The sequence below is a fragment of the Pleurodeles waltl genome, chromosome 4_2, assembly GCF_031143425.1.
Source record: "Pleurodeles waltl isolate 20211129_DDA chromosome 4_2, aPleWal1.hap1.20221129, whole genome shotgun sequence".
Lineage (NCBI taxonomy): Eukaryota > Metazoa > Chordata > Amphibia > Caudata > Salamandridae > Pleurodeles > Pleurodeles waltl.
Window position 1 is genome coordinate 135099008 of NC_090443.1, and position 24202 is coordinate 135123209.

The window sequence follows — 24202 nt, forward strand, 5'->3', positions numbered from 1 at the left end:
AGGGTGCATCACCCGTTCAGGAGTGAAGTGGAGAGGGACAGTCATCCATAGATTTCTTTGTTAAAATTTTCAACGTATGGTCAGAGCCTAACAGTGAGGAATAATTCAAGCATGTGCAGCTATGAAAGATACTAATGCTAGAAGATTCTAGTTGTAGTTTATGAGCGACTAACAGTTTTCTCCCTGGATGAGTAACTGTATTGTGCAAGTATTCATAATACACATGCGGCGAAAATCGATGATTTCATAAATTAAGTTGATGCAGAAATGAACTTTCACTTGGTAATAGCCCCATCCTGTTGAATTTTGTGAAGAATACAAGATCATACAGAAAAGGTGATGTACGCACTGAAATGAGCATTTAACTAGATAAATAATGTAATATATTCTTCCTCGTGTGACAGCATATTGCTGCTGATGCCAAGGAGACCAAGCATATTCTAATGGCTAACCTTGAGTAGCTGAACATAGTTCTACGACACCATGATCAGGAATACATTGTCATTCTTTGTCAGTTGAAACATTCAGTTCAGTGTCTCCTGAGTAGTCTGCTTCACATTGGACTGATATTTTCTCGGACCTTATTCAGTTTACACTTATTGCGAAATACATAAAGAATTTTCTAAGTGAGCAAAATCCGGACTAGCATTAAGTGTGTACACGTTTTTTGTGTCTACCAGTTAGTCTGTCAGCATGCATATATCGTGTTTCCCAAGGCCATATTGTGTATTCTTCTGTCACAGTTGGTTGTCCAACTGCTGATACAGCTCGATTTTTTTTTAAGCACTCTGTACCAGATAAAATTTTCATTAAATAGTCTTAAGTGTGCAAACAGAATATAGTCTTGAAAAAGCTCATGGGTGCATTACTCTTCTCAAACAGCGTGTGCCAACTGAGCTCACTGTAAAAATGAAAAAGCAATGAAAATGTTTTGGATGAATAAACTGACGTGCACCAATAAGATGTCACTTTTGAAGTGAAAGTAATAAGAGTAAATGGGGGCACTGCGTCAATGATTCGTCAGGACATTATTCTGGACAATACATGTTAAAGGAGTAAAACAAAGAGTGCTGTCTCTCCTACCTTTTCACTTGAATTCATGCACTACTGTTTAAATAGATAGATTAAAAATAATAGAAAGAAACCTCACCAGAGCAAGCAAACACTAACTCTTTTTATAGATGCATGTAAAGTTCCTCATCCTGGTTCTTTCCACCTGATGCTAAAATGTATCTAGATTCTTTGTCTCTGGGCTCTTTCTCTGTCACCACCTGTCTCCGGTTTCTCCACGTGATCAATCGCATAATACTTCATTAGTGACCAATAACTTGTGTTTCTGCTCCATGTACTACTGCATTACTGCGGGCTATTCTATAGAAAGAAACCCATGGGGGATCAGGAATTGGAAAGAAAAAAATAAGTTAGAGGAGTGAATTGGCTATAAAAATTAAAAAAAAAAAAAACTGGAAGGGAATGTAATGGGACCAGTTTCTTTTCAACATCAGTAGAGGGGTTGTGAAACTTTACAGTATTGTAACAAATGGTATGCAGGGGCATCAGCGAATGGGCAGTTGGGCTAATTGGCACAAGAACATCACCTTAATGAAATGATAGAGACATTGTGGTAGCATGCAATTACAGATAGCTGTCAACATTTGCAACAGACTGACTCACAAAATCAAAATATAGTTTGCGCAAACGAATGGGGCATATAATATGAATTTTAAGTTGGGCCATTAAACATCACTGGTCAGGCAATGTCCGAGCCCACAATGCACTGTATCAGGTTTGATAAATAAACGGGCTGTGGGTAGAGCGGAATGATCGTGGAAAAGGGTGACCGGCTACATTTCTACAATGGATGGGTGAACATGCGCACTATGCATTTAGCTCTAGTGGAATAACGGATTTCAGAAAGGCAGCGCTTGGTGTGGAATGGTGGTGCAACAGATGGTTGAATTTGAGCCTGAGGAAGAACTTGATATAGGCTCCCCTCCCCTACATAACATGGTTTCCCCTTTAAATTAAGTATGCAAATGTGTAAATCATCTGGAAGCTGCACCCGCTTGGCCTTGTACCGTCTTCCTTAGTAGTATGCATATGTCGCCCTCCACCCCACTACCCCCACCCCTTTGCCAGGATGATAGACAGCTTCCCAAAGGGTGCCCCCTAGTGTGTTTCCCACGGTTTTTGATGACGGTCCTAGATGCCGAAGAATATGAGGGCATCTCGACAAAACAAAGAAGCACTTACTTCATATAGATATGAGGAAGGACCCTGGTTTGATGGAGAATTAATGTCTTTGTAGTCTTGTTGACCTCCCTGTAGGAGGATTCATCTTATCACAGAATTCTAAAGAAACAGGAACAATCATATTGCCAAACGCACACAGGGTCACTGGTGACATTTCCTTGTGCGCTATTATACAGGTGTAGAGTAGGATACATATTTGACATTTATCCAAAGAGGCAGAAATAACTCCACTTGGGTAGATATTTCACTCAAAGCTGTGGACTCTTGTTGGATAAAATGGCAGGAGAGGTTCCTTCGTGGCAGTCACTCACACAGCTACTGACACAGATGCTCAAACACCCACTCACAGACACACTCAGACACTAAGACTTTTGCACCTACTCTCAGATCCACTTGCACACCCACTCACTGACCCACTCAGACGCTCGCACATATACACTCGCAGATCCTCACACACCTAATGCACACACTAACACATCCACGGTCTCATCCACATAGACCCTTTTGGACTCAGACACCTCACACAGAGAGAGACAGGCACTGTGGCCAACTTCAGCCGCAAGTGGCTAAAGGCCGTGCATAGCGTGGTGTTGTGTGGTTAGGTGCGGTTGGCCCTGCATCCATCCTTGAGACGTGCGCGGCACAGGTTTGTGTGGTTCTAGGAGGGCGGGGCACAGGGTGTGCCCGGCTATCTTTGGATTAATGTATAGTAATGAAAATTAATCAAGATACTGTAACTCACTGCACATGGTAACTGACTTGTGCCCTCACCATGCACTAATTACCCCAGATATTACAGCACTCATTACAACTTTTTATAATGTCAATAAAAATATCGATAAAATATTAGAAGTCAAATTTGGAAGAAAAAAGTATGCACTGCGGAGTCGCAAGTTATACTTACCTTAGGCTGTAAGTAACAGCAGAAATCCTATGTCAACAGATGAAAACCATACTGGTCTCACGAAAATATGATAAAGAAATGTAAACAATGGAAATTTGCGCGGGACCAGTGAGACGACGAGTCAGGCCGAGTATTCACTTTCACCCAAAAAATTGAGATACCCAGAAAACAACTTTAACAAACAAATAACTTGGATACGGTTAGCACCAAAGACACCTCAAAATCAGAAGTGGAAACTGACTATTCAGAGGGGGACAACAGTGGTGGAGTGCCACAACCAAGCACCAGCACCAGTTGTAGGAAGTTGGCTCTGTATGTACTATCTCAAAGTAAGAGATAGTGTGCACAGTCCAAGGGTTCCCCTTAGAGGTAAGATAGTGGCAAAATTAGATAATTCTAATGCTCCATTTTGTGGTAGTGTGGTTGAGCAGTAGGCTTATCAGAACACACACTCAAAGACTTAACTCCAGGCCAAATATTGCCTTTATTTTTAGAACCACAAGTTCATGATTTGAAGTAAATACATAAAATGCAAGGTACTCCACACAGGTAAGTTAGGAACTTTGAATTAGAGCAATATATACATATACAGTCTTTGTTAAAATGGCAATAAGCTATTCTAAAAGTAGACAGTGCAAAAATCAACAGTTCCTGGGGGAGGTAAGTATTGGTTAGATTGTGAGTTAAGTAAGACACTTACAAGTCTCAGTTCCTGGGCATAGGCAGCCCACTGTTGGGGTTTCAAGGCCACCCCAAAGTTACCACACCAGCAGCTCAGGGCCGGTCAGGTGCAGAGGTCAAAGAGGTGGCCAAAACACATAGGTGCCTATGGAGAACAGGGGTGCTCTGGTTCCAGTCTGCCAGCAGGTAAGTACCCGCGTCCTCGGGGGCAGACCTGGGAGGTTTTGTAGAGCACTGGGGGGGGGGGGGGCACAAGGAGGCACACAAAACACACCCTCAGCAGCACAGGGGCGGCCGAGTGCAGTTTGCAAAGCAAGCGTCGGGTTTTGTATTGGATTCAATGGAGGGACTCCGGGGTCACTCTAGCGGTGCAGGCAGGGCACAGGGGGGCTTCTCGGTCCAGCCACCACCTGGGCTAGGCAGAGGGTCGCCTGGGGGTCACTCCTGCTCTGAGGTTCGGTTCCTTCTGGTCCTGGGGGCTGCGGGTGCAGTGCGTGGTCCAGGCGTCGGGTCCTTTGTGACAGGCAGATGCAGTCAGGGGGAGCCTCTGGATTCTCTCTGCAGGCGTCGCCGTGGGGGTCCAGGGGAGTCGTCTCGGGCTACTCACGGGGTCGCCGTCGCCTGGAAGTCCTCCCTATGGTGTTGGTTCTCTGGATCTCGAGCAGGGGGCGTCGGGTGCAGAGGGTGAAGTCTCACACTTCCGGCGGGAAGAGTGAGGTCTTTGAAAGTTGCAGAAAAGTTGCAATATTGTTGCTGTTCCTTGAGCAGAGCCGCTGCTCACAGGCGTTTCTGGTCCTTAGGTTCAGGGCCGTCCTCTGAGGCTTCAGAGGTCGCTGGTCCCTGTTGGATGCGTCGCTGGTTTTAGAGTCAGGAGACAGGCCGGTAGGGCTGGGGCCAAAGCAGTTGTCGTCTTCCGTCGTCTCTGCAGGGCTTGCAGGTCAGCAGTCCTTCTTCTTGTTTAGGTTGCAGGAATCTGATTTCCTGGGTTCTTGGGTGTCGCTGAATACTAAATTTAGGGGTGTGTTTAGGTCTGGGGGGCAGTAGCCAATGGCTACTGTCCTGGAGGATGGCTACACCCTCTTTGTGCCTCCTCCCTGAGGGGAGGGGGCACATACCTAATCCTATTGGGGGAATCCTCCAAAGTTAAGATGGAGGATTTCTAAAGGCAGGGGTCACCTCAGCTCAGGGCACCTTAGGGGCTGTCCTGACTAGTGGGTGACTCCTCCTTATTTTTCTAATTATCTCCTCCAGCCTTGCTGCCAAAAGTGGGGTCAGTGGCCGGAGGGGCGGGTATCTCCACTAGCTGGGATGCCCTGTGGCACTGTAACAAAGGGGGTGAGCCTTTGAGGCTCACCGCCAGGTGTTACAGTTCCTGCCGGGGGAGGTGAGAAGCACCTCCATCCAGTACAGGCTTTGTTCCTGGCCACAGAGTGACAAAAGCACTCTCCCCATGTGGCCAGCAACTTGTTTGGTTGTGGCAGGCTGGCAGAAACTGGTCAGCCTAACACTAGAAGTGGATTGGTATTCAGGGGGCATCTCTAAGATGCCATCTGGGTGCATTTTACAATAAATTGCACACTGGCATCAGTGTGCATTTATTGTGCTGAGAAGTTCCATAACAAACTTCCCAGATTTCAGTGTAGCCATTATGGAACTGTGTAGTTTGTGTTTGACAAACTCCCAGACCATATAATCTTATGGCTACCCTGCACTTACAATGTCTAAGGTTTTGCTTAGACACTGTAGGGACATAGTGCTCATGCACATATGTCCTCACCTGTGGTATAGTGCACCCTGCCTTAGGGCTGTAAGACCTGCTAGATGGGTGACTTACCTATGCCACAGCCAGTGTGAGGTTGGCATGGCACTCTGAGGAGAGTGCCATGTCGACTTAGTCATTTTCTCCCCACCAGCACACACAGGCTGTGAGGCAGTGTGCATGTGCTGAGTGAGGGGTCCCCAGGGTTGTATAAGACATGCTGCAGCCCTTAGAGCCATTCCCTGACATCAGGGCCCTTGGTATCAGGGGTATCATTTACAAGGGACTTATCTGAGTGCCAGGGCTGTGCCAATTGTGGAAGCAAATTATAAATTGGCATCAGCAAAAAGCAAAATGTCAGGGGGTAACCATGTCTAGGAGGCATTTCCTTACACCAGTTAACAAGAAAAACATTAAAAAAGACCCCCCCCCCCCCCCACAAACAGGTACGCCCTCCAGATCCCAAAGTAGAAAAACAAGAAGAGGATGGAAAAGGCACAACAAAATCCTTGCCGCAGAGGGCTGCATAGAACAGGGGGAGGAGGAGTTATCGCAGATGAATGTAGACAACCTCTCAGTAGTAAACCTTACAGAAGGAATTTTGACTAAGACTGAAGTTGAGGTTCTGAGTTTAGGTTTAACCTTCAGCCCCTTCTCACATTTGGACTATACACAGACACGTATCGATAAGATTATCAGAAAACTCAAGCTTAGGAAAGTACACCTGTTTCATCCCCGTAAGATTTGCAAATCCGTGCAAATGTTTCCCATCCGATTGATACTCTAACGGGGGAAGACTCTATTAAGAGCATTAAGAACTCTACAAGAATTGAAGGAAATGGCACCTAGAGTGACAGTGGATCCACTGGATGGAGCCTTAAGTAATTTGGAGAGAACGGGAATTGTGCAATTTAGTGGCAGGAGCACTTCAAAGTGAAATCTCTGTTCATCCCCCAGACTCCGCATGATGCTGTCGACTGTTTTCATGAGGCAGAGATCTGGATACATTTTAGAACTGAGAACAGGTACCAGCAGGATCAGCCTAAATTTAATCTGAATAAAGAGCAGTGGCGCCAGGACACTGGTAATTAAACCGTCAGACAAGGTGGGGAACATTGTTCTGCAGATTAAGGAACAATACACTAAGGAGGCTCTCAGACAACTTGAGGATAGGACATGTTACCAACTGATTATAAGAGGACAATACATGGGGAGTATCCAAAAATTTTATGATTTATTGGAGAAATCGAGGGACTCTAGCTTATGAAGAATATCAATTCCTCTGAGTCGAGCAACCATGTATTCCAACTTTGTCGTTTACCAAAGGTGCATAGGAAAGCGAAGAATCCACCAGGGCGATCAATAGTGTCATCCAGGGAGAGTCTCCTGGAGCACGTTTCGACCTTTGATTTTTTTTTTTTTTTTAAGGATTTGAGATCCTATGTAAAGGACACAACATATTTTATGAAAATCATAGAGGAGATCCAATGGGAAGAGAATTTCCTTCTAATAACTGTGGCTATACTAGCTTATATACATGTATTTCACATGAATAGGGTCTGAGGGCGGTGGAATTCTTCTTGAACAGCCGACCACTGAAGTACCATGTATGCAATTTGATGGTATTGGAACTGATCTTCAGTCTAAATCACAATATATTTCTCTTTGCTGGACAACTGTACCAACAAAAACAGGGGTCCGCTATGGGCACGTGCTTTGCCCCCAGCTATGCAAATTTATTTGTGGGCTGGTGGGAGAAGCAATTGGCTTGGAAGAAGAGAATGACCCTTGGGTGGAGAGTGTTGCCCTTTGCGTACGGTAAATTGATGACTTGTTTATAGTGTGGAGGGACACACAGGAAACAGTTGTAAAATATGAGAGTTTGAATGAAAACATCCTTAATCTCTATTTTATGAGTCAAATCAATGAGACATTAGTATCCTTCTTGGACTTCTTGGTCTATGTGCAAGATGATCAGCTACACACTACACTTTACAGAAAGCTGACAGCGGGCAATTCTGTTTTGCATGCTAAGGGATAGCACCACCGCAGTTTGGTGAGGAGTATACTAAATGGGGCGTTATTGCGTATTAAGCACAACTGTTCCTCACCAAGCCAATATGCACAGGCAGAAAAGGATGCCATGATAAGGTTAAACAAAGGGGATATTTTAGGAAGGTACTGAGCCAAACTGTGGAAAGGGTACATTCCATAGAGTTACACTTGCAATGTTTTACTAGCAGAGAAAGGGAGGAATATGTTTTGAGGCTGATAGCAGGGTTTTCAACTGATTCTGTGTTCTTCTATAATATTCAGGTTTGCCACCAGCCCCACAGGTCGCTTGTGGGAGGAGTACCCCAATGAAGCATCTGTTGGTGCACAGTCACTACACAGATAGGAAAAGTGAGAAATCTAAGATTACAGGATTCTTTCCCTGTTCACGTTGTAAAGCATGTAAACCGAGTGCTAAAGTAGAAGATTACAATGTGCCAGGGAAACTGGTGAGAAATCCCATTACTACATTTTTAAATTGCAATTCCAGTTATGTGGTGTATTGTCTTATTTGCCCCTATGATAGGAATTACGTGGGCAGTATGGTGTACACAGATAAAAAAAAGAAAATATGCACGCCATTAACCATGTGGACACAGCATAACCAGTAGCTAGGCATTTCCACACTAACCATAATAGCAACAGCAGTTTGACATCATTTTTTGCATAGATAAGGTCCTGAGGGATGAGACAGGAAGAGACAGGATCCAGAAGTTTGGAATCATGACACATCATTGAAATGCAGACTAGGACTCCTAGAGGATTAAACAGTAATGCAGAACTATGGACACACATTGGTTAGACCATTAGGGTATGGGAGGGCGCATGATATGGAGGAACAGCTAGTAAGACACCCTGGAATTGCCCATACAGGGCCTAATTATCTGCACATTCCGTTAAGAGATGTTTCACCTTCCTAACTGATGTAGCGGCCCAGTTAGCAATTTTACATATTAGCACGCCCTGTTCTATTGCGACTGGACAGGCCTTTTCAGGGCAGAATGTTTAGCTATTGTTTGGACCATGTAACTACCTATACGGAGGGTAGCATTACAGATTGAATGGTTCCTTGTGTGCCTTTGACAGTGATTAGTGACACGTGAATTTCTGTGTAACATCCAACAGCTCGTTCGTTTTAAGATAATATTAGAAATAACTTCAAATGGGCTGCCTTTGGTGGAACTTTGTTGTATCGTGTGTAAGGGAATTTGTTTCTTTGCATTTCAGTATTGATTTTTTTGGTGTTGCTACTTAATGATATGCAGTGGATTTTGTTGGGATAAGTATATAAATATATAATACATGATTGCTACTTTAAGATGGCTGCCATAGTTTGCTGTCAGACCACTGAGGATGAGATTTCTAAGTGCATTAACTAAGTTTGTGATGATGCTGCTGCCCAATAAAATTCAGTGACGTATTTAAATGGCAAAGCATTACTGGTTATTTTGACAATGATAAGGGCTGAGCGTCAAACACTTTTGTAAAGGTTTTCCTTTCGTTTGCCAGCAAATACATTTTAAGACCTGCAATTCTCTGGGTGTGCAATCCTATTGGACTTAAAATGAATAAATATATATATATATTTATATTTATAGAAAAAGCTTTTTTGTTTTTTTGTTTTGCTGATAACATTGGTGCCGTTTGGTGAATCTTTATGAAATATTCCATAACAATACATAACACTCACTTAAGCATCTTTCTGGAAAGTTTCAGGGTGATCTGTCAAGTGGGGGCTGAGAAAAGGGTGGGTCCCAAAATTCTTTTCCTCATGCATTTTTTTCATGGGGATATTGAACGGAATAGTGCCTGAACCACTGGATGGATTTACACCAAATTTGGCAGAAAGGTAGCTCTTGGTCCAGAAAGCGACCTTTTTTTTATTTGCTGTAAATCCGTTCAGTATTTTTTGAGAAATAAAAAAAAAAAAAATCTCATTTGAATTCATAGGGACGCAAAGGCTTTGCGAACCCTCCTGATCTTGTGCTGAGATCTGATTGGCTGCCAACATTTCAACAGGGAAGTGTTGGCAGCCATCTTAGGATTCGTCTTCAGCCGAGTACCAGAAAAAATATTTTTTTTTAAAGAAAAGGGACCAGGGTAGCGACACCCTGACAACTTAGCTCTGGCCCTGGGGTCTCCGACACTGACCTCCTTGTTCCCCCAATAGCAAAAAAACATATTTTTTTAGGGGGGGTGAGAGATTTTCACCAGGAGTAGCGGCAGATCTGGTGATAATTCAACTGAAGCCCCCAGTGGGGCCAGGTCCCGGAGGAATGTTAAAAATAAGGAGGGGGTGCACGGTGCCCCCGTCCTGGGCTTACTGAAGCTCAGGGGGCAGCCACTACCCTGGGGCAAAATGCTTTTATTAAAGTAGGGGGGATCCTGTGGACCCCTACCTCCCAGGGGCAAACATACGACATTTGGGGGCGCCTACCCCACCACAGCCCCAGGGACTACCACCTCACTGGGGCAAACACAGAATTAAATGAGGGGAGGCAGCGTCAGCCCTGGGGAACGCCACCTCCCAGAGCAAACACAGAATTAAATGCGGCGAGGGCCCTCTCTCCCCTGGGGACTGCCACCTCCCTGGGGCAAACATAGAATTAAATGCAGGGGTGCCCATCCCCGGGTTTGGATTAACGTATAGAAATGAAAATTACTTTACATAAAAAAAATTAATTAAGAAAATAAATTCACTGAAAAAAACAAAGGTTACAGGGATGTTATAGCTAGGAAATAGAATAAAAATTTTTTTTTAAAGAATCACTTCAAAAAACAAAGGTTACCGGGAAGTTATAGGTAGGTTCACATTGTTTCCACTGTCCCTTTTTTAAGGGTGGGGGTTTAATTGAAAAAATGTTTCTACCAAAGATTTAACTTGTGCCTAAGGTAACTATAACTCGCACCCTTGTCATGCACTGCTAATTACCCCACAAATTACAGCACTCATGACATATTTTGATAACATCATTGTTAATACCAATGTAATATTTGCAGTAACATTTTTGATGAAAAAACTGTGCACAGCATGGGTGCGAGTTAGTTACTTTAGGGCACAAGTTATAGTTACTTGAGATACTAGTCACTATAAGAGGGGAATTTCTGTGGTTTGTAAGTTTAAAATTTGAGCCTAACTATAACCTCCCCGTAACCTTTGTACCTAGAGAAAATATATCTATATATAATATAAAATTGGAAACCAAAACAAAATCTGTTTTTAAAGGAAGGTCAATACCAGACCTTATTACAAATCCTTGGTAGGAACATATTTTCTATGAAACACCTACCCTTGGGGAGGGGGGGGAAAGGGGACCGTGGAAGAGGACAAGAGAAGGACCGTTAGAGAAAAACAAGCATTGGCAAAGCCAATAAGTCTCACCTATGCAATTGTACTTTAGCCTTGCTGTATACCAGTGTGGCTGCTGTTAAGTATAACTAAAAGTTAGTGGTGTGAATTAGAGTGGGGGTAGAGTGAGATATAGGGTAGCTTTGAGTAGAGGGGAGGGGTAGATTGGTGTGGAGTGGGGTTGGCTGAAGTGGGGGAGTTGGGTAGATTGAATTGCGGTAGATTAGGGTGGTGTGAGGTAGATTGGACTGGAATAGATGGGAGTGGGGTCGATTGGGGAAGAGTGGAGCGCAGTGGGTTGGGGAGAGTGGGGCAGGGTAGATTGGGGTGAGATGGATAGGAGTGGGGCTGATTGCGGTAGAGTGGAGTAAGGCGGATTTGAGTGGAATAGGATAGAGTGTGGGGTTAGGTTGGGATGGGATGGGATGGGGTGGGGTTTGGTAAACTGGAGTGGGGTAGATTGGGTTAGGGTTGGGTGGATTGAAGTAGAGTGGAGTAGATTGGGTACAGTGTAGTGGATTGGATGGGGTAGATTGGAATAGGGTAGTTTGGGGTAGAATTGAGTAAGGTAGATTGGGGTGGGGTGATGGTAGTTTTGGATTAAGTGTGTTAAACTGGACCAGAGTGTGGTAGATTTGAGTGGCATGTGGGACTAAAGATTGAGGTGGAGTTGGGTAGATTGGGTAGAGTAGAGTAGACTAGAGTAGGATGGATTGGGTGGATTTAAGAGGAGTAGATTGGGGTAGCGTGGAGTAGGGAATATTGGAGTGAGATCAGGTGAGTTTGATGGATTGGGTGGATTAGTGTGGTAGATTGGAGTTGAGTGGCTAAATTGTAGTGGAGTGGGGTAATTTGGAGCTGGTTTGTTTGGAGTAGAGTGGGGTAGATTGCAGAAGGGTTGGGTGAAGTGGGGTAGATTGGGTTAGAGCAAATTAGGGCCAGGTGAAGTAGAATGGGGTGGAGTAGATTGGAGTGGGATTGAGTGGGGTGATGTGGAACTGTTTGGATTGGTGTGGTTTGTGGTAGATTAGGATGGGGTTGGGTAGATTGGAGTGGGGTAGATTGGGGTAGGGAGTGGGGTAGATTGGAGTGGATCAATTGCGGTGGAGTGATAGATTGGGGTAGATTGAAGCAGGGTAAGGTAGACTGGGGAATAGTGGAGTTAAGTGGATTGGGGTAGATTGGCTTGGAGAGGACTAGATCGGAGTCGAGTGGCATAGTGGAAGGGCATAGAGAGGAGTGGAGTGGTTTAGTGTGGAATATACATGGTGACTGCAGAAACACATTTTCATTGAAATGACCATTACATTTGCATGGAAATATGGTTTTACTGCACACAAATGATGTGTGCAAATGTCATCACCTAGGGCCAAATGTATGACTGTTTTAAGCGGTCGCAATCAGAGATTCAGCTTGTTTGCAACTGCTAAAACAGCCTCTGGCACGTACAAACCCTATTTTGAGAATTGGTAACCTATTACCGACTCGCAAAATAGCATCCCTTAGCACGCCGCTTCCTTATAGCGAGTCACTGGGGGATGTACAATTGTTTTCTGACTGGAATGCGGTCACAAAACAATTGCAGCTTACTGCCTTCTTCAAGTAGGTGGTAAGCCATTTGCAAACTGGGAAGGGTCCCTAGGTGATCTCTACCCTGTTATGAAAGGTAGCTGAAATGTTTAAGCGCAGGCAGTGATCCCATAGATACTGGCTACCCTTAAATGAAAAAAACATTTCATTTTTCTTTTTGAAACGCATCCAGTTTTCTTTTAAGGAAAATGGGCTGCATGGAAAAAAATGTATGGCTTTAGGTAAAAGCAGACGCAAATATGGTGGTCTGCTGTCCCCAGCAGTCTAGCATCTGTTATTTCCCATTCCCAATGGGTCGTAAATTGTGATCTGCCTCATAAATATTGATGAGGCAGGTCAATTGCGACCCCATTAGTAATCACTAAATTTGCCTGTGACACATTTAGTACATTTCCTTTAGTGACTCACAAATTACAAGTCTTAAAAATTCACGATTTGCGAGTTGCAAAAGGAAATGGTTGTTTATCTGCCCCCTAGTGTATTGATGTCTTTTGATTGTATTCAAATATTGGTTTCCACCCCACTTCAGAATTACAAAGAAAAAGTGCTTCATTTATACTAATTCTGAAACATCAGCACAGTTGATTTTTCTCTGATTTCTCATCTTACAGGGGTACTCAGCAGGATTGTCACACAAATTCTCTAACTTTGAAGTCAGAGAAAGAAAAATAAACACCAAGCCCTCTGGTGTAGGGAGGTTGACATTTGACCTTTGTCTCTGAACGCACAGCAAATGTGACACAATACTTACAAGATTTAAAGGCCTGTTTACAGAAAACGAGTTTGTGGGAAAATAGTAAACAAGCTTTGGGCAACGGGAGGGACAAACCCAAGCTGGACAGCCTAAAGCAAATAAATCTAGTAAACAGCCAGGAAATGTGGGTTACAGACCACAAAGCCAGTAGTAAGCAGCAGGCAGAATGCTTTCATAGTTCTATTTTCTGAATGTCCCCAAGATGTCTTTCGCAAACAAGACAGCTGCGCTATCTGGTATGCTACGACCTAAATAGCAATTGAAAATGGCAAGGGGGGCCCCAAGGGTTACACCCAGATGATCATTTTAAACAAATGGGATGTTAGACATTGATAGGAGTGGAAAGGGGAGTGATAGGAGAATGGATCTTACTTTGTAGAAAAACAAACCAATTTTATACCAAAAGGTAAGTTCCATTCCTCTTGAAAAGGTCAATTGAACAGTTCAATTCAAATGTTTTTCAGAGCAGGTATTCAGGGGCCATTGCACTGTGTGTGACTGTGTGCTGCAGATAGGGGCTTCTGGAGCTCAGGCCCTCCCGCACCACCGGACCTGCGGGGTCCTAAGTTATGCCACTTCATGTGGCCATTGACATCAACCATGAGGTCTTTGCAGCCCTCAGTGTCACTTAACACCTCAACAAGTTAGCAATGAACATTTGGACTACCGTCTTAGCCATTTCTTCCTTTGCAGAATTGATCAATCTGAGACATCTATTTAGTGATACCATGCTGTAAAACACTTTGAAAAAGAAGGCTTAGGGAGACCTTGGGGGTCAGTACTTGGAACTAATGGAGGAAGATGATCAATCACCTATCACAACCAATAAGCTCATTGATCTTTTTTGTATAAATTGTGCAGGTGTTTGAAAAAGAGTTTTCTCTTCCTCGTCAAAGGAGTTTATTCTTGAGCCATTAGTTGCCAGCTCCCTATACAAATCATGCCTAGTCCAGGGTTTTTGCCTTTGCCTACCATAATATCCCCAGTTTCTTACAGGGAACTATTTCCATGACCTTCCTCAGGTCCAAGATCACTCACTCTCCATCTCAGGTGGTTGGATACTACAAGGTGAGCTTAAGTAAGGCGGATGTTAAAACTCTTATACCTGAAGATCTAGCCAAACCAATTTGTAAGTAGGTAAGGCAAGAAATCTTAAAGTAGGCATCAGTGAAATATTGAGGCTCCGCAAGGGAGAAGGATCCCAGCTATGAGCTGCACTTTTATGCCACAGAAAGACCATAAGCGGAGACAAGCTATTGGTTAGAGTGAACCTCTTCTACAGGACAGATGGATCCTGATATGGCGAGGCTGGAGGTGATGACCCCAGGTGTGCCTCGGATATTGCAAAAATCTGAGGATTGCAGCATAATAGTGAAACCCAGGGGGTTGGGGAATGGGGGATGGAAGGATACAGCAGATTAGAAAGTGGTGCATCCCCCGGCTGGCGTTTGAACATAAGAGCTTTGCACTGGAACACCTTCCAAAGAGTCCACAAAGTAGGCTGCATTACCAGTGAGACACTGCGAAGGCGCAAGCCTTACCATGATGAGCATCCTTAATGCAGTGTGGAATGTCAGATGAGAGCTGTATGTTAAGTGCTTTACCATGCCCGCTAAATCACTGTTTTGGACCTACCGCAACTAAATTTGATCGAAGAATACACAGTGGTGTGCTGTGTTGGCAGCTGTGCTGTCCCGATGGTTGTGAATTGGACACAACCTGCTGGCTGCAGGCGTGGTGTTTGTAGATGTTTCTCAGTGGCCGATGACTGTTCTCCACATGGGACAGCCCCGGCACCACCTTCTCATCAGGAATATTAAAATCACTGCCTAATTGACCTACATTAGTAGACAATGGCTGAACCTTTGCTTGCTGCCCATTGCAGTGTGGAACTGAGACTGTACGAGCTCCCACCTGGCCTCTAGATGGGGAGGCACTCCAAAATGTAGAACAATGCACCAACCGATGCCCAGAAATGGTGAGGAATCAGTGGGAAGATAGTAGCATCCCCAGAGACAGCATTGCAAAAGCTTAGACTTTGCAGTCACTTAAGGATAGTTTAAGGAGCAGTTAACTTGTAAATTGGAAATTCTTAATCCCCTTTGCTTGTGATTTATCCACAGTTGGTCACATGTAAGCCTGCATGTTCTTAAACTTTCAGTGCGGATAAGTGATGAATTCCTCAAACCAGTTTAATTGTGTAGACAATGGATGTCTGTTAGCGTGAACTTTGTCCACTTCAGTGCTGTTTCCAGATAGTTAAAGAGGAAGGATATTACATTATCAAAACTTGTATATTGAGACTTTGACAACACGCTAGCAGAAAAAAATAGGGCTTACTTACGTGCATGTGCAAGCATATCAGAATGAAGGCAGGAGATGTAGGAACTAGATCAAACAGGCAGAAGAGGCAGGAGCGTCTGAAATAGGAACAATAGATACGAAATAGAGTTGAGAAGAGAAGAAAGCAGGATAAACCATAACAAGACAAATAATGGAGTCCTTAATAAATGAAAAGCCACAAAAAACTTGAGACGGCAAATGAATCTGATGAAAGAGCTTGGAGTCATTGGAAAAGGGGATGAAATGGAGTAGAGTACCCCGAGGACAAAAATTAAGTGTCACCAGCTGAGTGGCCAGTAGAGAAGAGGCACACACAGACGGATCTTGAATAAGGCTTCCATATGGGGATAGTGAAGACAGGAAAGGGACCATTGGAAATGTCCATTCATTTGTGGGAATCTGACAAAATAATGAAGGGTAAACTCAAAATAAGAAGAAATAGAGTAAGGGTGGTAGTCCGAAAACCAAGGATAAGAACCTATAGACGTAGAAACCAGGCAGGAGAACCAGGAGTTAAACTGGCCAGAGTGGGAACCGAATATAGAAATTAGCAGGAGACCAGGGCTAAGCTTCCACACGTGTAGAAAGTGGCCTGGAGAACCAGTGCGTGAATTATTTTCCTCTCATTTTCAGTAAAATGTCTTAGATTGATGCATTCTTACACAACACTCTGAGCTTTAAAATATAGGTCCAATAATGAATGACATTAAGCGCATCCACATCAGAGTAAAGTTCCAGAATGGGTCATGTTGAGGCAAGAAGCGGAGAAACGGGTAGTGTATGCGTGCAGTAAGGACAGGAATTGAAGGCAAATCAGGGTTGCAGTAGAAACCAAGAATGGCTTGGGGTGGACAGGATAGAGCGTGAGGCACAAATACAGTAGTAGGCAAGGCGATGTTGTTGTAGATAAAAAAAAAAAGGAAGGAATGTGAAAGTGGAGGCGAGTCAGGGAAATTAGGAGGAGATTCTGTCCTGTCTTGGGTAATGGGGGTGATTAGTTTAGTTGGCTTTCATAGAGAATTTTTTGTAGACGTTTCGCTGGGAGCAAGTTCCAAGTCGATGTGAATAGGATTGTGTGGCTATTTCTCATCCTTTGAATTTTCTACTTTAATGTGTACAATCCCGTAAGCTTCCCGGGTTGAGTTTCATCTATATCTTTTGTGTACGGATGTCAGATGACCTGATTTGTCGTGAGGCATTGCTTTGTGTGGGAGATAGACTACATTGAATTGTATTCCTTTGACATTGACATGTATATTTTTAATCCTAGCCTTGTCGCACCATGAGTTAGCTCTTGGCACCTTTGGCCTTCCCAAACTAAAAATCCTCGTTTGCTACAGGTTCTGTTTTTCCTAGATTTTCTTTTCATGCTTCCGTATTGTCATCTTTATCTCACTGTTATTTTGTGCAGCGTCTGCTTTAATGTTGGAAAGAAATTTGGTTTTTTTTTTAATGACTGAGCCTTAACTGGGAAGAAAGTAAGGTTTCCTATGGTTACATATAACTTTTCTCGATCCTGGAGCAGTCAACGGTTACTGAGCAGTCTCTATGCTAGGGGTAATCTGCTGTAATGAAAATGACACACGGTCTGTAGCCAATCTTATCCTACGAGGTAAAATGTGAGTGCCCTCTGCAGACTAAGTAGGCTTTTCCCTGGGACAGACTTGGTTTACTGCATGCTCTTAGTGGTATGGAGGTGCCAGGGAATGTGGCAGGTTGAGTGTTCGAGGTGCCTTTGTTTCCAAGCAAGCCTGGAATCAGCCTGTGATGCAAGCCTGGAATCAGCTCTAGTTTGGAGCCCAGGAAGCTGATAGATAAATAAAAACTAACTGTCCAACCTCCAAGTAATCGAGAAACCCCCTATCTTAAATGACCCCCCAGCTCCATCGCACAACATAAAGGTTTAGAGTTCATAAATTCGTGGTGTGTAGTTAACCGAACTAACAGAGATCCGCTGGCCACCACACAGTCTGGATCGGGAGTCCGTTTCACACACAGAAACTACTGGTGCTTGGGCTGACCTACCTTCGTAGTACTTCAACCACAGCAGCAACAGCCCCCCATTTTGAAACTGCCTGATTACACTCAGAATTTTTCCTTGGTTCGGACACCTATGGAACAAGGGGCACAGGCACTGTTGGTTAGCACGGAGGTTTATGATTAGGGACCAACCGCCACTTCAAATAATGTCACTTTTGGAACTGTGGCAGACATAATTAATCACTCTGGCAGATTACGTCCCCTGTGGACTAACATAGGACAGACGAAACTGAACAAGGACACAATTTCATATCCTTCTATGCGACTTCGTCTTTGCACAACTTGTTTTATGAAAATAGAAAAGGAACTTCACAGGCAAATGAACAGTGAGTAATATGGGGGGAAAAAACATTAATTTTTGCTTAAGTCCTTGCTCTCTCCCCACAGAAAATGCAAAATGCATAATTCCAGTTCAGCACAGGCAGCAGGCCACACTTGTGGCGTGGCCTACAGGAACCAAGCTGCACGGGTGCTTGGGGTGGGTGGGTGGGGGTGTGTGTGTGTGTGTGTGCGCGCTGCTGCTTGGGGTGTGTGTGTGTTTTTTTTTCTCCTCATTGTGTTCAATGAGTAGCTGCCTTCGTTGCAGGATGCACGTCAGGCCTTCTAACTCCTTGAGTACTCCTAACTATAAAATCTCATAATTCTCTGTATCCAGTGCCCACTTTTCTCTTCCTCCTCTTTTCCTATCCTCTCTTTTGCTTTTCACCCTCTCTGCCCTTCCTCACTCTTATTTCTTTTTCGTATGATTTCGTGTGCTCTTCTAATCCTATTTCGTTGTTGTGGTTTTGTCCTAAAGCTTCCATCTGTTTGATTGCATAGCCTTCCTTAGAATTTGAAATCTCACTTACCTGACTCCAGTTAGTTTAAAAACACCCACTCGATCAAAGCTGAAAGGTCCTCAGCCATCAGAGGACGGTTAGTAGACATGAAGGAAGGCGGGTTCGGCAGAGATGAGCACAGAGCTGTAATTCCAGCCGCCGCGGGTTCGCTTTGAAAGCTGTTATAAAAACCCACAGGGCGGCTAAATTACTTTATACGAGTTCTGCATTCGGACAGCAGCAGCAGAGGTTATTCCAGGAAATGTATCCCGAGTCTTCTCTGACAGCAAGCGGCCCAAGGCTGATGGTTTTTGAACAGCGATATTTCAGCAACAAACGTTGGCAAAGCCAATAGGTCGCGCCTACGTGAGAGCTGTTGGCTTTGGCAATGTGTTTTGGCCATGTTGTACACAATTGTGGCTGCTCTTCAGCATGCCTAAACGTTAGTGGACTGGGGTACATTTAGGTAGGATGAGGTAGATTGGGGTAGAGTGGATAGGGTGTTTTGGGCTAGAGAGGATTGGAGTGGGGTTAGATTGGAATGGAGTTGTGTAGATTAGGGTGGATTGGATTGGGATAGATTGGATTGGACTGGGGTGTGGTAGAGTTGTGTGTAGTAGGGTATATTGGTGTAGGGTGGATTATGGTAGATTGGACTGGGGTGGATTGGAGTTGGTGTTGATTAGGGTAAATTTAAATCGAGTAGGGTAGATTAGAGCGGGTGGGGTTGAAAGGGGAGCTTTCGGTGGAGTAGACTGGTAGTAAAGTGGGGTACATGAATGGAGTGGGGTAGATGGGGATGTAGTGCGGTACTTTGGAGTGAATTGGGGCTGGGGGGGTGGGCTGCGGTAGATTTGGGTAGAGTGGAGTGGGACTATTATGTGGTGGAGTGGGGTAGGTTGAGGTGGAGTGGTGTGGGGAAGATTGGATTGGAGCGTAGCGTAGCGTAGCGTAGCTGTGGCTGTTAGGCTACATCTCTAGCACGTACCTGCATCTGAAAATAGGGCAACTGAAAGCGCTTTCAGTTGAGTACATATGAGAATGAGGACTTGAGCTCAGGTTTTAAGACGAAATGGAGTAGTTGCTGCGCTTTATAGAACTGGATCATTTTAAACGGACACATACTTCGTAAATGCAGAGAAGAGGTGTCATATATATGACACGGAATACATGGGTTTTAAGGAGAAATGGATTAACTGCAGTGCTGCCCAACATTCTGGCACTTTAGTAAGCCACATACTTTGTTTGACAAGGTACAGATGTGCCCAAAAGGATTGTTGCTTAGTGGCAGCCTGGCCTGAAGCATGTGACTGGACTGCTTGTCTGGAAATAGTATGGGAGTCCGGTTTCAGACTAGTGTACACTTTAAACATACACATACTTTTGTATGCAGACAAGAGGTGCAGCCTACTAACACATGCGGTCACACACACTGCTTTAATATTCTGTGCACTTTGTTTGGTGCTATAAAATGAAGTGCTGCATTACAAAACAAATAAGGGATTAACAAACAAAACTGTAGGGCAAAAGTTAAAGGCAACCCAAAGGTGTAGCATGGAAATGATGAAAAGAAAAGTGGAAAAAAGTAGCCTGAATCACAGCAAAAGCAGCAGAAGGACTTCTAAAGGTCAAATTAAATCAATTAATACTTGGTCCATTCTTCAGAGAAATAAGAGGAAGTGACGTGAGGCACATGATGGCTATTTAGGAGGCAGCTAAAAAGAATCACATCTAGGCCAGCGAATGGTAAGTAATGGACAGGCTCCAAGCGCGTTCTGTATATAGTACCCCTTGAAGCAATAGCTCTTGCATGCTTTTAGGAGAGACCTAAAAAAAAAAAAAAACAGGTTGCGCGGATACAGCTCCTCTACATCTTCTCAACATTATGGGTAACAGAACCTGGGAAGTATGCAAGGCCACTGGAATTGTGATTGTGTAGCTGCAGAATTTCTCCCATAATTATCAATCTGCTGCATATGCCACATAATCCAACATCTCCTGCATAATCTGCAGATTTCCACAAAAAATATAGTTTCTATCTCTAATAGTTCAAAGGTTACTAAAAATGCATTAACATGTTGGCGCGCACTGGATTGCAAAGGTTGACTGGTCAGCTTTCTGTTGCTTATTGTTATGTTTGAGTGTTAAACTGGTACTAATGAGGTGCAGCCTATTACCAGACAGTGCTAACAAGTGTAAAAAAAAAAAAAAATCAAAATAATACTTCCAGAAAATGTGCATCATTACGCTGCATCATTTTCCTTTCCTTGCTGCATAATTTAGGCAACTCTGCCACATAATTCCAGTGGTTCTGATCATAGCTAACAAATTTCCAGCACTGCGGAGTTACCAACATTAACTCAAAGGAAGCTCTTTTATTTTACCGTGCCATCAGTGTGGTAGGAAGCACTGTCCGCAGACGTGAGGGCTTGTTGTAGTCGCGCTTAGGTTTAGGGTTTGAGCCCTCTCCCGCTGCGGAATCCTAGAAACATGCAGGGATACATCAGAAGAACGAGGGAAACCGATGTGTTCACCGCAGTCACAAGTTGGTATGACTAATCACCTGGGCTGGGAGAGGAAGAATCGTTCAATAGGGGCAAGAGAGAAAGTGCTGCAGAGAATTTAAAAACATGGAGTGTCTGCTGGCGCAGAGAAATAGGCAGAACACAGCAGTTTGCTGCTGGTGCAGGCAAGCAGAGCACAACATGTGGGTCCCAAGCTGTTGTAAACACGCTCTTAAGTAGAGGTCCTCCATGGACCCCGTTAAGCGAATGTTCAGCCAGAAGTGCCTGGTCCCTGATGATCTAACTCCACTATTTCTTCAGGATCTGGGTGAGAGCTGAGACAGCCCTGACCGGCCATGTCCCGCACAGACCGGTGTGAATGGATCCGGCTTAACATCTTGGCCTGGGGACTGCATCAAGTTTACAAATGTGTTTATCACTGATTGTAGAGTTTCGGAAATGCCACGCAGCGCCACACCATGAATCCCTTAATAGAAACCAGTACCTGAACCAGGGATGGAGGAACAAAAGTTCGATCTGTGTATTCCTAACCAGCGTCAGAAACCGAGGTCGCCTAAACAGGAAGCTATTTCTCCAGGTGTTTTTTCCTTCAGTCTCAACCTTAACTAGCAAGTTAGTGTGATCACTTTTGTACTGCACTTTGTCTAACCCAACATTTGGTCTCCACGACAAAGCAGAGGGCCAGTGCCACAGAGCGAATTTGTAGCCGTTGCACTTTACTTAGAGTATCTCTTGATCATTCTCTATTTATCCAATATTAGCATCAATAACCTGCTGAGACAGAGCCCGAGGACCCCAAAGCCCGCTTTGTGGCCCGCATCATGTTTTTGTTTCCATGGAGCCACCTCTAGAATTCTCTCTCTCAGCACATTACATAATTATACTGAAAATCATTGTGTTACCTCTAACATCATTGCTTGACCTGTGCTGTAAAATCTGTAGACTGAACCCTGGAAACCATCTCTGAAACCAGGTGCCAGATCCCCTTTATAGCATCCGGCGACTGAACTCGGGAAGTAATCTCCGAAACCAGAACTTTCTATCACCAACTCTACTAGACTATCCAGGCAGCATCTTTTATAGCATCCCTTCAGTCTTGGTGACAGAACAAAGTGATGCCTGAATGTGTGGATTTGTCTTGACTGCCTGTTCAACCAGTATCGCAGGTCTCCATTCAGCTCCTCTTGTAGCTGGATTGAGGATTCTTCTTTAATTCGTATTGAAGGGCCGTAGGTTAGATTTGCACATTGGAATGAGCGTAATTTGGATCCAGGTAGAAAATGTTCATGCTTTGATCTCTTTTTCCTTAGGCTGGGTTCCGGAAGGCGATGGAGCTGGTGGGATCTGAATTCCAGGACCGATTACACTACTATCACAGCTCCTGGCTGCCAGCCCGTGCTTTGGTGGAAGAGGCTATTAAGGAACGCTTTCAGGTAGGGGATGTGACGGGTACCTGTTTCATAGCAGTGGGAGTAGGCCCTGCTCTAGGCAATGCTATAACAATATACAAGGTGACCCAATGTTGAGAAACCTTGCATCTTTAGACGCAACCACAAAGGAGTTGCCAAGCTAGGCTGGGCATCATGGGCTAAGCTAGTGTATATCTTTTAAGAAGCAAATGCATACATGTTGTGAATTCTTAATGGCAAATCAAAGTCCGGAGTTCATGTTTCAGAATGGAAAATGTCCTGTTTCTCTAAATAACCCCTTTCAACAAAGCAACTGTGTAACTAACTCTGTGTAGATCATGGATCTGTGAGAGTCCTGATACTCTTTCCTCCCTCTTCTTGTGTTAGTCCATCTATGTCTGTGATAAACCAGTGCTGTAACAATACTGTATTTTAGGTAATCAAATTACTGTGCTTTCTTCCTTAGGGCTGCCTTCCTTGGTGATGCCTTACTGTGGGGCACATTTTCTGCTTATCGTTTTAGAGGTTTCTGGCTCAACTGTCTTAATTTTTTCCTTTCGGGTTTCCCTCTTCGTGCTGAAAGTTGAGAGCGTGTGTTTTTCTGTTGCATGCTTTTGCTTGTCCCAGTTTATGAAGGATGATGGTGCTGTGCACAAAGCACCATACTGCGACATGCTGTCAAAGTCTAAGCAGGAGATCTCCATGATGAGCAAATGTCTAGGCGAGTGTAAGAAGCCAACTTAACCCTTTGGCTGCTAGGCCTTTTCCCTCTACAATGCTAAGCGCTATATTTGGCTGTTGGGGGTAGTTTGGGATTAGGCCTCCTTAATTTTTTTCTACATAATGTAGCCCTGCCAAATTTGCGTCCTTTTTTCCAACGCCCTGAGGATTCTAAAGTTACCCAGGGGAAAAAATAGGAAAAAAGGGCTTTGCAAAAAAGTGCCTGTTTCTTTTCCTAAAAATGGCATCAACGAAAGGTTTGCTGTGCTAAAGCCACCAGCTTTTAGGAACATGCAGAGCTGAATCAAAAAAACGATTTTTACCACAGTTTGGGGATTTTTCAAAGAGGTAGCCTAATTTTCTAATTGTTATGCTTGCAACCTTCTTCCAGTATGTGGTGGAAAGCGCTGTTAAACCCATGGGTGATCTCTGAAAGCTATAGATTTTTGAAAAGTAGGCAAAACTCTGAATTCCACAAGAGGTCATTTGTGTAGATCCTTCAAGGTTTTCCCAAATAAATTAACTGTTGAAATAAGGAAGTATTAAAAATGAGTAGGAGCAAACATTCATTTATGGCAACATCTTCATCTGTAACTTTGTGTCACAATGGCAGATTCACAAGAACAATATACTATTATGTATGCTGGACCCTTCTGGTTGTGGGTACATATAGGGTTTGTAGGTTTTCCTAGAACCCGGGATACCCAGGGCCAATAATGGAGTTGCACCTTAGAATGCTTTTCTAAAATGGGCAGAATATATGGAATTTAGGAACAGTGGTTATTTGCACATCTCTGAATTAATGGGTTACCCCTACTAGCATGTGATTCAGATGCCATTTCTCAAAATGTCTTCCTTCTTACACACTGGCTTACGTTTGGAACGCTCAAATGCAGAGAAATTAATACAATTTGTATTATCACATGTTCTACTATTCAGTATTTCCCCAAGTCTCCCGATACAAATGGTGCCACATTTGTGTGGGAGGGCCTAATGCCAGCGACA

General features: G+C 43.9%; 1 protein-coding gene across 1 annotated transcript in view; it reads left to right on the top strand.

The window, feature by feature from the left end:
• Positions 1-24202, top strand: part of MYG1 (MYG1 exonuclease) — a 103051-nt gene that overhangs the window by 64171 nt on the left and 14678 nt on the right. The window contains exon 5 of the mRNA XM_069230954.1: positions 22379-22501. Within this exon, the coding sequence (XP_069087055.1) occupies positions 22379-22501 (123 nt within the window). The remainder of the gene's footprint in view (positions 1-22378; positions 22502-24202) is intronic.